Here is a 16,006-nt window from a genome sequence, read left to right as displayed (position 1 = left end):
GTTTCTCTGAGCCAGTTCCTCGGCACGATCAAAGCAAAAGGGCCCTCGACCTCAACCTCTTTGCGGTTTGGCGTCTTGACAAGACGCAACCGACGTGGCTGTGGCCTATATGAGGATATTAGGTTTCGCCAAACGTTTGTATCGGCACAAAGTTAAATTTGATAAAGTTTTACAAGAATTTAATGCCCTGTAGTAATGGAGGAATGGAATTAAGCGGTTTTACATGAACGAATTTGGTATAATTAGTATTTCGCAAGACCACAAAATTTACATTGGAAAAGAAAAATCTAGTTGCAACTGTTGTAGAAGAGCTATTATTCTACAAAGTTTTTGGATTGTGACTGTAGTATTTAAATGTCAGACTGACTGTTATCAAATTAAGAAAAAATCTGAAAAATTCACTGAACAAAGAGTCAGCAAGTTTGAAGAACAGGCTTAACCATTAAGGTTGTTGACCATTGAGTGTCAAAGTGATGCCAGTAATGGTGTTTCTTGACGGCTTTCGATATATTGCACTATCGAAATATGCCAAATTTTCGCCTACGAACCATGATTTCGCTTTCTGGTGTCTGTATCGCAAGTGGATAGTTAGATAGTCTGATAGTTGACGGAGTGATATATAAGCCACAAACATGATGGCGGCGCAAATTTCCACACATACCAAACATCCCACTTCTAATCTACACATACACATATATATATATATATATATATATATATATATATATTAGGGTGGTCTTTAATATGGACGTTTTCGAATTTCCTTGCTCCCAAGGGCTCAAATAGTTCCAAATTGATAAAAAACAATTCTCTGAAAGTTTTAGCTCTTAATATTGTGAAGAGCGTAATTCGATCAAAGTTTTTTATGGAAATAGCATGAAAAAATTTTCAAAAATTGTATTCTAATATTCAGTTTTGAATTATGCCTGGTGATCAATATAGGTTTAAAAATCTCTGGAAAAATTTACAGCATTTATGGCATTATTTTTGTATGGCTTTTAGTTCTCACTCAAACACTGTTAGTTATCTTAATTTTTTAATATTTAATCTTTACATTTTTGTTGCTAAATGAATAAGTTTTTTAAACTTTCCATAAGCTCAACAAAATCAGAATTAATAATAGTTTGATTACTGAAATGACTGCTACAAGAAGGTGGTTTGAGGTAGGAGGGTGAAATTTTAGGGCTGGGTGTGTTTTTACACTTTGCACTACAATTGCACTAAAAAAACCTAATTTTAACAGGTTTTGTAATGTATTTTCAATATATAGATTTTTACCACTTTAAATTGTATGTGATCATCTTCTTTTTGTATGACTTATATTGTGTTTCTTGATCTTATAGATTTCGAAGAAAATATTCTTTGAATTCTGAATAGCAACTGAAGACAATGCTGTCCAAAATCTTAATAACCAAATATCAGAAGTAACTTATGAACCCTTTTGAGATAAGTGGATTCAAATGAGAATTACATAGGAAGTTTATATATCACGATTTTGTAAGTATTATTTTAGCACTTAATGTATATATAAAAAATTTTAGATCACATAACTTCAAAGAATAAAGCTCTTTTTATTGTTCGATATAGATATTTTAAATATAATTTTAATTATTATATGATGAATAAAATTAAAATTTGAAAGAAATTTTTTTTATAAATAATATATGCGAAATAAAGGTAATTTCACCAGAAAAATGTATAGTTTACTATATTAATTTATTAATTTAATCCAAAATTATAATTCTTTATCTTATACTCAAATACTATTATCGTATGAATTTTCTTATAAAATTTTCTTAGAAAAATAGAAGCAAACAAGAGCTTCATTATAACAGGAAATTTGATAACCTTAAGCTCTTACAAGAAAACGTATCATTTACCAATTGAGGGTAGCTAACGACTTGGGGCTTCCACTTTACACACCCATATTTGTTCTACTTGAGCACACAAACTTCAATTATTCTCTATGACACATATTTTTAGTAAATTATTATACTATTTAAAATATATTTTATTGTTGCAGACAAATACTTTGAAGAGGAAAAGCTGACTTTTAGATGTGTTTGTGATCAATTTTAGGCCCTGATTGTCCAAACGCAATTCTTGTTAAATTTGATTCAAGGACTGTGTGTGGACATCATTGCTTGAAGTGGTTTTCAGCAAAAAATGTCTACGTTGACAAATATATGAAACTTTGGAAGAAAACAAGATAAAAAAGATTTTTAATAATATGTACAATTATAAATAATAGTTAACATTGAGATATGTAAAATAATTGACTGTATGTAATTTGCTATGATACATATATCTATATGTATGGGTAGAGATCAGATTTTTATTCACTTTTGAAATTATAATTGATATTAATTTACTTTATATTTATTAAAGATATTACATAGTTTGAATACATCTTAAAAATGCATCTCAAACTCTTTAAATATTCTTTTATTCATTTTTTGCTTCTAAGTATTTTACTTTTAGTATCGCATATTTCAAAACATATTTCGAAAAACAATTTTTGATAACTTGAATATTCATGTATAAATGATATTATGTCCTGCAGAGCTCTTTAAATGCATCTGGAATTCCTTAACAAATTCTTTAAAGCACTTTGATGTAATTTTGTGCTGTTTTTTTCTATTTTTTTGTTCCGATGTAGTTTAGTTTGTGTACTTCTTATTTCAGAACACATTTCAAGAAATATTGTGGAATAATTTAAATATCCTAGTATAAGTGGTAACTATTATCATTGGTGTGATAATTGGTTAAAAGACATTTCAATGAGTGCTATGGACTAATTTGAACAATCTAGAATAAAATGTATGTCCTGCATAGCTCTTAAAAAGTGTGTTGCTTAAAACAATCACATTATATTTTATTATATTACAGCTATAGATAGACAAGTATCACTTAAACATTTCTATTGTTTGTTTTAAAGTAGATTTTTCATGTTTTACATATTTTACAATACATTCCGAGTAAGTTTGAGAAACAATCTGAATATTCTTATGATTTATTAGACATATAATAATACATTTTGTATCAAAACGTTTCTCTAAATTTGAAAGCACATTCAAATATCCCGCCATATTCTCAATAAGGGGTGCTTACAGGGCCTCTATGCAAAATCGTTCCCAGTTCCTGAGGAACTAACGTCAAGTTGAATCCATGGATAGGAAGAGCCGACATCGAAAGACAAAAAAGTTATTCACGGATTTATATACTGTTTTTTTCTCATTATATATGGACTAGCTGCCGTAGTTTGTATGGGAATTGGATATATAAATGTATATATGGATTTATACATGATTATATTTGGCCAAGCCGCCTTAGTTTGTATGGGAAATGGATATATAAATGTATATATTGATTTATATAAGATTATATATGGCCAAGCTGCCTTAGTTTGTATGGGATATGTATATATAAATGTATATATTGATTTATACATGATTATATATGGCCAAGCTGCCTTAGTTTGTATGGGAAATGGATATATAAATGTATATATAGATTTATACATGCATATATATGGCCAAGCTGCCTTAGTTTGTATGGAAAATAGATATATAAATGTATATATTGATATTCCTCTAAAACCGGAACCATAATTATATATCTAATAGCGTATAAAGGAATCCAATGAAAATCCACCAAAAATCCCATTGTTCTAAGGCGATTGCATGCAGCGCCTCTATACAAAATTGTTCCCAGTTCGTGAGGAACTAACGTCCAGTTGAATTCATATAAAAGCGTATAAAGGAATCCAATTAGATTCCTAGATTCATAGTGGCGGTTGCATACAGCGCCTCTATGCAAAATCGTTCCCAGTTTGTCGGGAACTACGTAGTGACTACCGGGTTCATATGGTTCTGTGTTAGATGTCGCCACCGACCTAAACGTCAAACCTTTGACAGTTCTTCGACGACAAGTTAAAATTATTAAAATTAAGTCATTCTGTTATAATAATCAAACTGTTGCACAATTCTTTAATATTTGCAAATGACTGTACAGTATTTTAATATTAAGTGCATTTTCTTGATTTACTTGATTAATTTTATTTTCTATAACTTATAACATATATATTGAAAACATTATTGCTGTGTTCAACTGAAGCAGATATCTTGATTCAAACATAATGCGGTTAAATTGAGAAATCTTATCCTGACAGTAAGTGATTTAAAACATTATAATATAAAATATTATCTGTAAATTTTATAATTGATTAAATATCGTGACTGATGTAGCTAAATCAACCAATCAACCATAGACCTTTCGTAGTAGCATTTAACTGTCTTCTTAGAAATATACAAGAAATGAATTACAGGAATAAATAAAAGACCACAGCTTCGAGTAAGTTTTGCTACATTTTATATACTGGTAGCCCATGTTATTATGTCATTTGATATCATGTTCTTTGAGTTCTATTTTATTTCTTACTATCTGTTCACGCTTTGTCGTGATTTTGTTCATATTAAAATATTGAACAAAGATGTGTATTTGTTACATATAGTTTAAGGTTACCACTATCTGTTCAACAATTTACCTATTTAACAATTTGTCTACAAATTTAACTACCAACTTGTTAATCAATCTAGCATTTTACCAGCTTACCAATTTACCTGTCAACTCATTTACCTATCAACCCGTTTCACATGTCTACCAATTTGGCTGTCAACCTGTTTATCCGTCTTGTTATTTGTCTATCTACCAGTTGTTCAGTCTACCATTTTACAATTTACCTGACCACCAGCTATCCATCAAATTACCTTTTCACCAATTTACTTGTCTACCAATTCACCTGTCTATCAATTTACCTGTCTACCAATTTACCTATCGACCTATTTATTTATCTACATATTCTTCAATCTACCAGTTCTCCTCTCTACCATTTTTCATATCCTCCAATTTACCTGTCCACCAGTTGGCCAAATTGGTTCAGGCGTTGTTGAGTTATGCGCTTACCAACACATTTTGCGATTCATTTTTATATATAAGAAGATGAGATTAAACATATGTCACTCAATGATATCAGGTTGACAATGGACTATGTCTTTTTCCAAAAACATTTCACTCAATTTGGAAATGATATCATCAAATTAAATCCATGTACTTCTATACACGTTTTTTTCTCAAACATATTTTACTCAATTTGAAAATGATATCAAGTTAAAACCATCATGGATTACTACTCTTCACGTTTCTTTTTTTAAACATGCACATTTATATTTGAAAATTATCCTCAAATGATCATAATACGTGTTTTTGAAATGAATGTACACATTTGGTACTTCAATCTCTGTATATCCAGTATTTCAAAACATATAGATCCATGAGTAAATTATATTTTTAATTTTTAAATTATATAATAGGATATATCCATATTCAAAAAATCTAGACACGATAGTAAAGCTATAGTAATAGTCTTTTCCGTTGATGATACTTCAGATTTATGTGTTCAAAGTTTTTTCTGCATGTATGAATTATATATATTAAAATTGATTGATTGAATTTTATCCTCCAGATTTACCAGAATAAAACAATGTGAATAAGTAGAATTTAATTTTGTATTTAGAAAACAATATCAAAATATTAAAATACAATTGCATACATAGAATTCATATCAAAACTAAATACAATTGACTTAAGTGGATTATCTAATAAATCTAATCATATTTATAGATCGATGGACAACAAATGCACATTTCTCTAGATTTATAATAATTAGAGCTAATAAAATACATGAAATCTTTTACAGATATTTTAATAGCTACACAAATTACAAAATTATATTTACACAAACTTGTTGTCAATTAAATAAAAAATCAAGCGTATAGCTATTTTTGCTTCTTCTCATCTATGTGATTCAACCTCTGCAACAATGTTGGGTGAGTGTGGTTCCAAGTAGAATAAAGCCAGTCGTTGGCTGGAAATCCTAAATTGTCTTTGTGCAATTTCAACAGAGCATGTTTTAAGGAATCTGAGAAATGCAGTTTTACTGCAAAAGTATCTGCTTCAAACTCGTGCTTTCGTGTCAGTACAATCATGAAGAAATTGAGTATGGTGTTATAAGGTGCCATTACAAATTGCATAACTGACAAAAGGCCAACTAATACAGGTCGGACATCATTTGGGAAACCAAGAGCAGAGTATAGCGCATTATATTTGAACATTATTGAAAATATTACAAATAACAATAGCAAGTTTAACTGCATGACACCAATCCTTTTCCAGATATGGTTATACTTCCAGTGACCTAGCTCATGAGCCAAAATTGCCAATATTTCGCTATCATTGCAGCCTTTCTCTTCTTTAGTATCCTCATCAATTTTATGCAAAAGTGTATCGAATAATACTATTCTTTTAGCTCCAAACATTCCTGTAAAGTAAGCATTACTATGCACAGAACGTTTTGAACCTTCAACAACAAACAATTGTTCTAAAGGGAATGACAATGAAGCTGCTAATTTTTCTATTGATGTTCGAAGTGCTCCGACTTCCAGAGGTGTAAATTTGTCAAATAATGGAGCAATATATGTAGGATATATTGTCATAAATATAATACTTGTACCAAATGCAAATAGCCATAACCAAACAAAGAAATACTCGCCACCAGACTTAACAATAGCAATGCAAGCCGCTGATATTAGTAAGAATATTACTTGCATGACTATAAATTGTTTGATGTGATCCTTTATGAAAAATCCAACTGTTTGCTTGTTGAACCCATGTTTACTTTCTAGTACAAATGTGTAATATATGGTAAAAGGCAAATCTAACACAGTTGAGAATAAATTGAAAAACAGTAGAAACACCATGCTAATAGATATTTCATTTTCTTTCGTGTACCCAAATTCTTGAAGAAAATTTTGTGCTCGGTTCCAAAATGTGAAAAACACTCCATTGTAAAGAATGAATGTTGTTAAGCAGAGAGAGAAGAGAGTTTGGATAATGGAAAATCTTGCTTTGTCCAAGGCATAAGTACGGCTTTTTTCAAATGTTTCTTTAGTTATCACATGGGTTAATTGTTGAGGTACTTCTAAGGTAGTTCTGTAGACTTTTAACTGAAATAAATAGTTGTTAGAATATATAGAAAATCAAGACAACATTGAATTGAAGTAAACAATAACCTGTCGGCAAACTAGGTACAGTTCCCATAATGTTTCTATCCATAAAAAGGAGATAATTCCGTACAACACTACTTGATGCTCTGACCAATCCATTTGAATTATTATTATTTACTATTGGCTAATCACAATACTATTAAAGTAAATAAATTTGTAACCGGTGATGAATTGTTAGTTAGGTTGGGTGACATTAATGTAGTAGCAGCATAGATAAGGGAAAGAAAGAGGTTGACAGATTAATTTTCATCGGGTAAGGTTGGTGAGCATGATTATTATCGAATTCGGTGCCGCCAATCTTAAAAAAATAAAATAAATGTCAGAAGAATGAACTGAATATGATCTTTAACGAATCATTTGAGAAAAGTGTCTTGTGAAATCTGAATCAACTTTTACAGTAAGTCCGTGGAAGCTAAATGTAATTAATGTATTCGATTTACAATGAATATCCGCTAGATATTCTGTACACATTTCCAGGTAATGCATTGTTCAATTTTTAACAAATGAATTTAAAAAAAAAATACATTTGCAGATCATTGACTGTACTATAAATGGGAAAAATGTTGTCTCATATTAAAATTTATTATGCCAGGACCGTGCACAATTAGTTTGACGAAGGAACTAGTATTTGTAATCCATACATGTATAAATTTTACAGATTCAGATACTCTGATTTATATTCTGAAATATTAAATTTGGATGTTGTCTTTATGGGTCGAGTGCTATTGACCCGTTGGAATAACTGTGTTCCAGTAAGGCTAAACATTCTTGTACTGCTGATTTTTAGTGTGCTACTTACGAGAACCATTTCCTAGCAGGTCGTAGCCCTGCACACCATGTGTCCTAGACGTTTCAATGTATAAAAAAAATCTGAATATGCACATACCTTTTTAAAATTGCTTAGACCAATATTTAATGCATAATCATTTGGTTCGTAAAAGTGAACCTGTCAGCTTGTCTGGCAGGTGCTTGTGCAGGTTCTCAATGAAGCTTACTGGAACCAGTTTAATACTCGGGGTTAGTTTGAATATAATGTGCAGTGGTGAAATATGCCAGACAATGGTTCTCATACGTAGCACGTTAAGAATCATCAATACAAACATTTTTAACCTTACACTGTTATTCAAAAGGTTCAGAGACATTTGGTCCATTATTAGAACACTCTAAAGTTCTTTTTACTAAGATTTATTAACACTGTACACTACACAAATATTATTCACATGTCTCATTCATGTAATTATATTGAATTGGTTTATTACTTCTTTCATGCTATAGATTTTGAACCAAACATTATCATTTCTTCTCATTTTTTTGATATTATATGTTCAAATGCGAGAATTCTTTCTTTGGAGTCACATTATCTGATACATCTACTTCATGTAGATGCTCAGCAAAATCTTTACAATTCAACTTCATTATTCTAATTAATGATGTGATAAAGTTTTTTTCACATTTACACATCACACATTTTTGTTAAATGACATATAACTCATTTGTTTCGCAATCAATTTAACTATATTTTTGGTGTATAGTGTATTTTAATACCATGCAAAAAATTCAATTTATTTAGTATCATAAATTTTAATTCAGATACATATCTTTCAATTTGTGTTTTATGAAAATAGGTTTTTCATTCGGTATCTTTTTAAACCGTGCAAGTATTTATTGACCATGTTTAAATAATTATACATACTAATTAGTGAACGTATTATATAAATGGAAATTATTTTCACGTAATATATTTTTTATTAATATATGAAGAAAAACCATTTCATTATGAAATCATGGAATAAGCTTATATTAGTCAATAATACATGTTCATATGTTTTTGTAGTTTAAAATATATGCTATCATTTACATTTTCAGTTATGGCAAATCAATAAGTAGACTTTGTTGATGGCAAACTACATTTCAATGTAATCACTTTCTTCAGGCATATAGGATCTTTTACCACCCCATGAAAAGAAGGGTACTTTGGGGGCTTTTCTAGACTTCACCAATATATCTGGACTTCTTTTTCCACCCCAGCTGAAGAAGCGTACTTTTTTTAGTTGTTCTTTGCGTTTTCCTCCCCAAGAGTTAAATGGAATTCTTACCTGAAAATACAAATATACAAATTTTAATTATTACAGATTTTTTTGTATTGCTATTGAGAAGTAAGTTTTGTATACTGGTTTTAGGAAAGAACCACCAATACAATACGATAGAGCTAAACTTATATATTTTCATTAAACGAAAAAGCAAATGTTTGTATAATGATAAATTCAAAACTTGCTTTGCTGATTCCTAATTTACTGTAGTAAGTTTATTGGATATCACAAATTTCATCTTTATTAAAAAAAATTCTTACCTTTTGTGGAGTTTGAGCTCTTTTTGCCAATTCTTGTTCGTAATCCAGTTCATTAGTGTCAAAAATATTTTGTGGTATTTCGATTTCATCGGGATAATAATTATTGTACATTTCATCGTGATCACCTCGTTTTCCACCCCAGCTGAAGAAACGTACTTTTTTTAGTTTTGACTCACGTTTTGATAAATCTGCATCGTTTGCTGAAGATTTGCTTTCAGAAATACTGCGTTTTCTGTTGCACTTTAGAAAACGAACATTTGGGGGCAAATAATCATTACAGCTCAACTGGGGAAAGAAAATATAGTAAGATAAGTTATTAGTAAAGCATTGGATACATGTTATTGCTAATTCTAGTGGAAATGGATATATGTTCTCGAGTTAAGTCAATATATATATTGATATAATTGTTAGAAATATCTCTTTTTCTTACCAATCGCCACTTGGCATTTAATGGATCTACGTTCTCCAATCTTCCTTCATCAGACATTGTGTCTAAAGCATCCAAAAGTAAATCATGGTGGTTGATAGTGTTGTCGGGTAATGAATTGAACAAAGTTTTTTCCAATGACTTTTGATCAGGAAGATTCATGGCGTTGCATGTCTTTAAACAATGTGGCAGGAACAGTAATAACCATGTTATTGGATGCATTTTGTAGTCTAAAATTCAAATGTTGTTATAGTCATGTTTTAAAATCAATTAGAATGTTCCTACTTACGTTTGTTGGTGGAATTTTGAACTGGGTAGCTTTAGCTTTTTATCTATGATTAACACCTGTTGAATGCCAATAATTGTTATTGAAAATTAAAAGATAAATTAATTTTTCTTAATGCTTATATGTGATTTTTAGTAATTCATTGATTAGATTAATACCTACATCACAGGTTTTCAGTAGTCCTTCATAAGTTGGTAATTATTTGACTATTAATTTTAAATTAAGAACATGAACGTTGTTCTGGTTGCTCTGTTAAATAGGAACTGTGGACTTTTGGATCACGTTTCTGCCTTATATATCGAGGCAGTTCTTCCTTAAAAGGATGTAGATCTAAGGGCAAGTTCAAATAGCAAGTTGAAATTGATGATGACAATGGAAATATTATTTTTATATTGAAAAACCTTTGGAGTTACCAAAATATTTATTAAATAATTTATTGCCAAAGATGGTATCTTGATATCAAATCCAATGCACCTCCATGTATTTACATCTAACTTTTTTCAAGGGTTTTGTATTTTGATAATGATGGTTTTTATTTAGAGTAAATGTCTATGGGGCTATATACATGTAATTTTTTTAAAATTAAAGCAATGCAATGGATGTTAGATTTCTGATAGTTTGATGATAGTTTATTGGAAAGTAAATGTCTATCACCTCAAATGCACCTTCATTTTTTTTTTAATTTTTTGTATATTAATTATTTCATGCAAATTAGCATGAACTTGAGTTCTTTCTCGAATGTTCAATGTATCAATTTCATCATTTATAAAAATTTTAAATTATTATTTAATTTTTTTTTTGGGTTCTTTGATCTGATCTGATGTAATGACCAAGTGTTATTAGAAGCCATCCAGTAGTTAGATTCTGATATATATTTAGCATCAATGCCCCGTAAAGCTTCTTGAAATTATATACAGATCTATATTTCCAAGCGTAAACTGATATCACTGATTCTTGATGTCAGGTTGTCCGGAGCGCGAATAAAATCTGGAATCGGTTACTAAGCCAAGGTCTTTTACTACAAATAAGACATTTGGTTTTTCCCTATTTTTTTGGCCAAATCTTTTTTTCCGCTGTCTATGTGGACCAGTGCCTACATTTATTTCGTTTCAGTGCATTTGCCTCAATGATTTTAATGTCCTCTCGAATTACCTAACAACGTATAATATTTGCGATATTATTCTGGTACAACAATTAACTCTTTACTCTCTCGAAATTAATGTATTTTCGCAGATATTTTACGCTTTGATGCATTTTTTGGCGATTACTTGATAATTGCAAATATATTTTAACGAGTGTAATGGAATACTTGTAACGGAATACTACAAAATTGTTTTAAATTATTATAATTATTTAATGGGGCGGAATTAAGGTCTATTCGAATATATTTCTATTTTCGAATGTAAAACGGTGTATTAATTTTTGCAGGGTGGAAGTGCCTACACAAATGTATGTGATTCGTTTGTTAAATATTATAACAGTATTTTCATTCTTTTTTTATTGACATTATATACAATTAATAGTCATTTATTTATAATATATTAATTTTTATTTCTTTTTTTTTCAGATTTATCTGGAGCTAAGAGCTTGTCCTAAGGACTTTTACTGATCTATCTTAAAAATGGTGAGTGTACCATATAAATAGTTGTATGCATTATGCAGTAATAGTATTTGTGTACATAATAGTACGAGAGCATATAAGAGTATTACTCATTCACGTACTATTATATTTACAAACACTGTTATATACTCTCGGACTATTATGTACACAAATACTATTACTCATTCACGTACTATTATATTTACAAACTCTGCTATATATTCTCGTACTATTATGTACGCAAATACTATTACTCATTCACGTACTATTATATTTACAAACACTCATATACACTCGTACTATTATGTACGCAAATACTATTACTCATTCACTTACTATTATATTTACTAACACTGTTATATACTCTCGTACTATTATGTACGCAAATACTATTACTCATTCACTTACTATTATATTTACAAACACTGTTATATACTCTCGTACTATTATGTACGCAAATACTATTACTCATTCACGTACTATTATATTTACAAACACTGTTATATACTCTCGTACTATTATGTACGCAAATACTATTACTCATTCATGTACTATTATATTTACAAACACTGTTATATACTCTCGTACTACTATATACGCAAATACTATTACTCGTTCACGTACTATTATATTTACAAACACTCATATACACTTGTACTATTATGTACGCAAATACTATTACTCATTCACGTACTATTATATTTACAAACACTGTTATATACTCTCGTACTATTATGTACGCAAATACTATTACTCATTCACGTACTATTATATTTACAAACACTGTTATATACTCTCGTACTATTATGTACGCAAATACTATTACTCATTCACGTACTATTATATTTACAAACACTGTTATATACTCTCGTACTATTATGTACGCAAATACTATTACTCATTCATGTACTATTATATTTACAAACACTGTTATATACTCTCGTACTACTATATACGCAAATACTATTACTCGTTCACGTACTATTATATTTACAAACACTCATATACACTTGTACTATTATGTACGCAAATACTATTACTCATTCACGTACTATTATATTTACAAACACTGTTATATACTCTCGTACTATTATGTACGCAAATACTATTACTCATTCATGTACTATTATATTTACAAACACTGTTATATACTCTCGTACTACTATATACGCAAATACTATTACTCATTCACGTACTATTATATTTACAAACACTGTTATATACTCTCGTACTATTATGTACGCAAATACTATTACTCATTCATGTACTATTATATTTACAAACACTGTTATATACTCTCGTACTACTATATACGCAAATACTATTACTCGTTCACGTACTATTATATTTACAAACACTGTTATATACTCTCGTACTATTATGTACGCAAATACTATTACTCATTCACGTACTATTATATTTACAAACACTGTTATATACTCTCGTACTATTATGTACGCAAATACTATTACTCATTCACGTACTATTATATTTACAAACACTGTTATATACTCTCGTACTACTATATACGCAAATACTATTACTCATTCACGTACTATTATATTTACAAACACTCATATACACTCGTACTATTATGTACGCAAATACTATTACTCATTCACGTACTATTATATTTACAAACACTGTTATATACTCTCGTACTATTATGTACGCAAATACTATTACTCATTCATGTACTATTATATTTACAAACACTGTTATATACTCTCGTACTACTATATACGCAAATACTATTACTCATTCACGTACTATTATATTTACAAACACTGTTATATACTCTCGTACTACTATATACGCAAATACTATTACTCGTTCACGTACTATTATATTTACAAACACTCATATACACTTGTACTATTATGTACGCAAATACTATTACTCATTCACGTACTATTATATTTACAAACACTGTTATATACTCTCGTACTATTATGTACGCAAATACTATTACTCATTCACGTACTATTATATTTACAAACACTGTTATATACTCTCGTACTATTATGTACGCAAATACTATTACTCATTCATGTACTATTATATTTACAAACACTGTTATATACTCTCGTACTACTATATACGCAAATACTATTACTCATTCACGTACTATTATATTTACAAACACTGTTATATACTCTCGTACTATTATGTACGCAAATACTATTACTCATTCATGTACTATTATATTTACAAACACTGTTATATACTCTCGTACTACTATATACGCAAATACTATTACTCGTTCACGTACTATTATATTTACAAACACTGTTATATACTCTCGTACTACTATATACGCAAATACTATTACTCATTCACGTACTATTATATTTACAAACACTCATATACACTCGTACTATTATGTACGCAAATACTATTACTCATTCACGTACTATTATATTTACAAACACTGTTATATACTCTCGTACTATTATGTACGCAAATACTATTACTCATTCACGTACTATTATATTTACAAACACTGTTATATACTCTCGTACTACTATATACGCAAATACTATTACTCATTCACGTACTATTATATTTACAAACACTCATATACACTCGTACTATTATGTACGCAAATACTATTACTCATTCACGTACTATTATATTTACAAACACTGTTATATACTCTCGTACTATTATGTACGCAAATACTATTACTCATTCACGTACTATTATATTTACAAACACTGTTATATACTCTCGTACTATTATGTACGCAAATACTATTACTCATTCACGTACTATTATGTACGCAAATACTATTACTCATTCACGTACTATTATATTTACAAACACTGTTATATACTCTCTTACTATTATGTACGCAAATACTATTACTCATTCATGTACTATTATATTTACAAACACTGTTATATATTCTCGTACTATTATGTACGCAAATACTATTACTCATTCACGTACTATTATATTTACAAACACTGTTATATACTCTCGTACTACTATGTACGCAAATACTATTACTCATTCACGTACTATTATATTTACAAACACTCATATACACTCGTACTATTATGTACGCAAATACTATTACTCATTCACGTACTATTATATTTACAAACACTGTTATATACTCTCGTACTATTATGTACGCAAATACTATTACTCATTCACGTACTATTATATTTACAAACACTGTTATATACTCTCGTACTATTATGTACGCAAATACTATTACTCATTCATGTACTATTATATTTACAAACACTGTTATATACTCTCGTACTACTATATACGCAAATACTATTACTCATTCACGTACTATTATATTTACAAACACTGTTATATACTCTCGTACTATTATGTACGCAAATACTATTACTCATTCACGTACTATTATATTTACAAACACTGTTATATACTCTCGTACTACTATGTACGCAAATACTATTACTCATTCACGTACTATTATATTTACAAACACTGTTATATACTCTCGTACTACTATGTACGCAAATACTATTACTCATTCACGTACTTATATTTACAAACACTATATACACTCGTACTATTATGTACGCAAATACTATTACTCATTCACGTACTATTATATTTACAAACACTGTTATATACTCTCGTACTATTATGTACGCAAATACTATTACTCATTCATGTACTATTATATTTACAAACACTGTTATATACTCTCGTACTACTATATACGCAAATACTATTACTCGTTCACGTACTATTATATTTACAAACACTCATATACACTCGTACTATTATGTACGCAAATACTATTACTCATTCACGTACTATTATATTTACAAACACTGTTATATACTCTCGTACTATTATGTACGCAAATACTATTACTCATTCATGTACTATTATATTTACAAACACTGTTATATACTCTCGTACTATATGTACGCAAATACTATTACTCATTCACGTACTATTATATTTACAAACACTTATACACTCTGTACTATTATGTACGCAAATACTATTACTCATTCACGTACTATTATATTTACAAACACTGTTATATACTCTCGTACTATTATGTACGCAAATACTATTACTCATTCATGTACTATTATATTTACAAACACTGTTATATACTCTCGTACTACTATATACGCAAATACTATTACTCATTCACGTACTATTATATTTACAAACACTCTTATTATACTCTCGTACTACTATATACGCAAATACT

At 29.3% G+C, this 16,006-nt stretch overlaps 2 protein-coding genes and 1 long non-coding RNA gene across 5 annotated transcripts in view; 2 read left to right on the top strand and 1 right to left on the bottom strand.

Annotated features, from left to right (window-relative positions):
* LOC113382945 overlaps window positions 1-2,100 on the top strand; it is a 39,603-nt gene extending 37,503 nt beyond the window's left edge. The window contains exons 3-4 of the long non-coding RNA XR_003367705.1: window positions 1,344-1,497; window positions 2,024-2,100. This is a non-coding gene — a long non-coding RNA (uncharacterized LOC113382945). The remainder of the gene's footprint in view (window positions 1-1,343; window positions 1,498-2,023) is intronic.
* A 1,925-nt stretch (window positions 2,101-4,025) lies between these two features.
* LOC113382943 (homeobox protein Nkx-6.2) overlaps window positions 4,026-16,006 on the top strand; it is a 180,987-nt gene continuing 169,006 nt past the window's right edge. For 2 of the 3 annotated variants that reach the window (XR_003367703.1, XM_026621199.1), the window contains exons 1-2: window positions 7,484-7,601; window positions 11,755-11,811. The gene's annotated coding sequence lies outside the window, so the exon portion shown is untranslated. Of the gene's footprint in view, window positions 4,171-7,483; window positions 7,602-11,754; window positions 11,812-16,006 lie in introns of those variants that run through there. The other variant, XM_026621200.1, reaches the window with a different exon arrangement.
* Window positions 5,838-7,308, bottom strand: LOC113383047 (CAAX prenyl protease 1 homolog). Its single transcript, XM_026621297.1, has 2 exons — window positions 7,131-7,308; window positions 5,838-7,064 (listed from the first exon to the last, which is right to left on the bottom strand). Exons 1-2 carry the CDS (start codon window positions 7,221-7,223, stop codon window positions 5,838-5,840), a joined length of 1,320 nt encoding a protein of 439 aa, XP_026477082.1. The 5' UTR covers window positions 7,224-7,308.

The sequence above is a fragment of the Ctenocephalides felis genome, unplaced genomic scaffold (genome assembly GCF_003426905.1).
Source record: "Ctenocephalides felis isolate EL2017-DRISC unplaced genomic scaffold, ASM342690v1 CF-g0.4_SCAFFOLD_03570, whole genome shotgun sequence".
NCBI lineage: Eukaryota > Metazoa > Arthropoda > Insecta > Siphonaptera > Pulicidae > Ctenocephalides > Ctenocephalides felis.
This window is presented reverse-complemented; position numbering and strand designations above follow the sequence as displayed.

Bases quoted from the DNA above. Each gene is read 5' to 3' on its own strand.
- LOC113383047 (XM_026621297.1), bottom strand. From the start codon at position 7,223: ATGGATTGGTCAGAGCATCAAGTAGTGTTGTACGGAATTATCTCCTTT. The intron at 7,065-7,130 runs GTTATTGTTTAC...TATTTATTTCAG, and splicing joins TGTACCTAGTTTGCCGACAG to TTAAAAGTCTACAGAACTAC.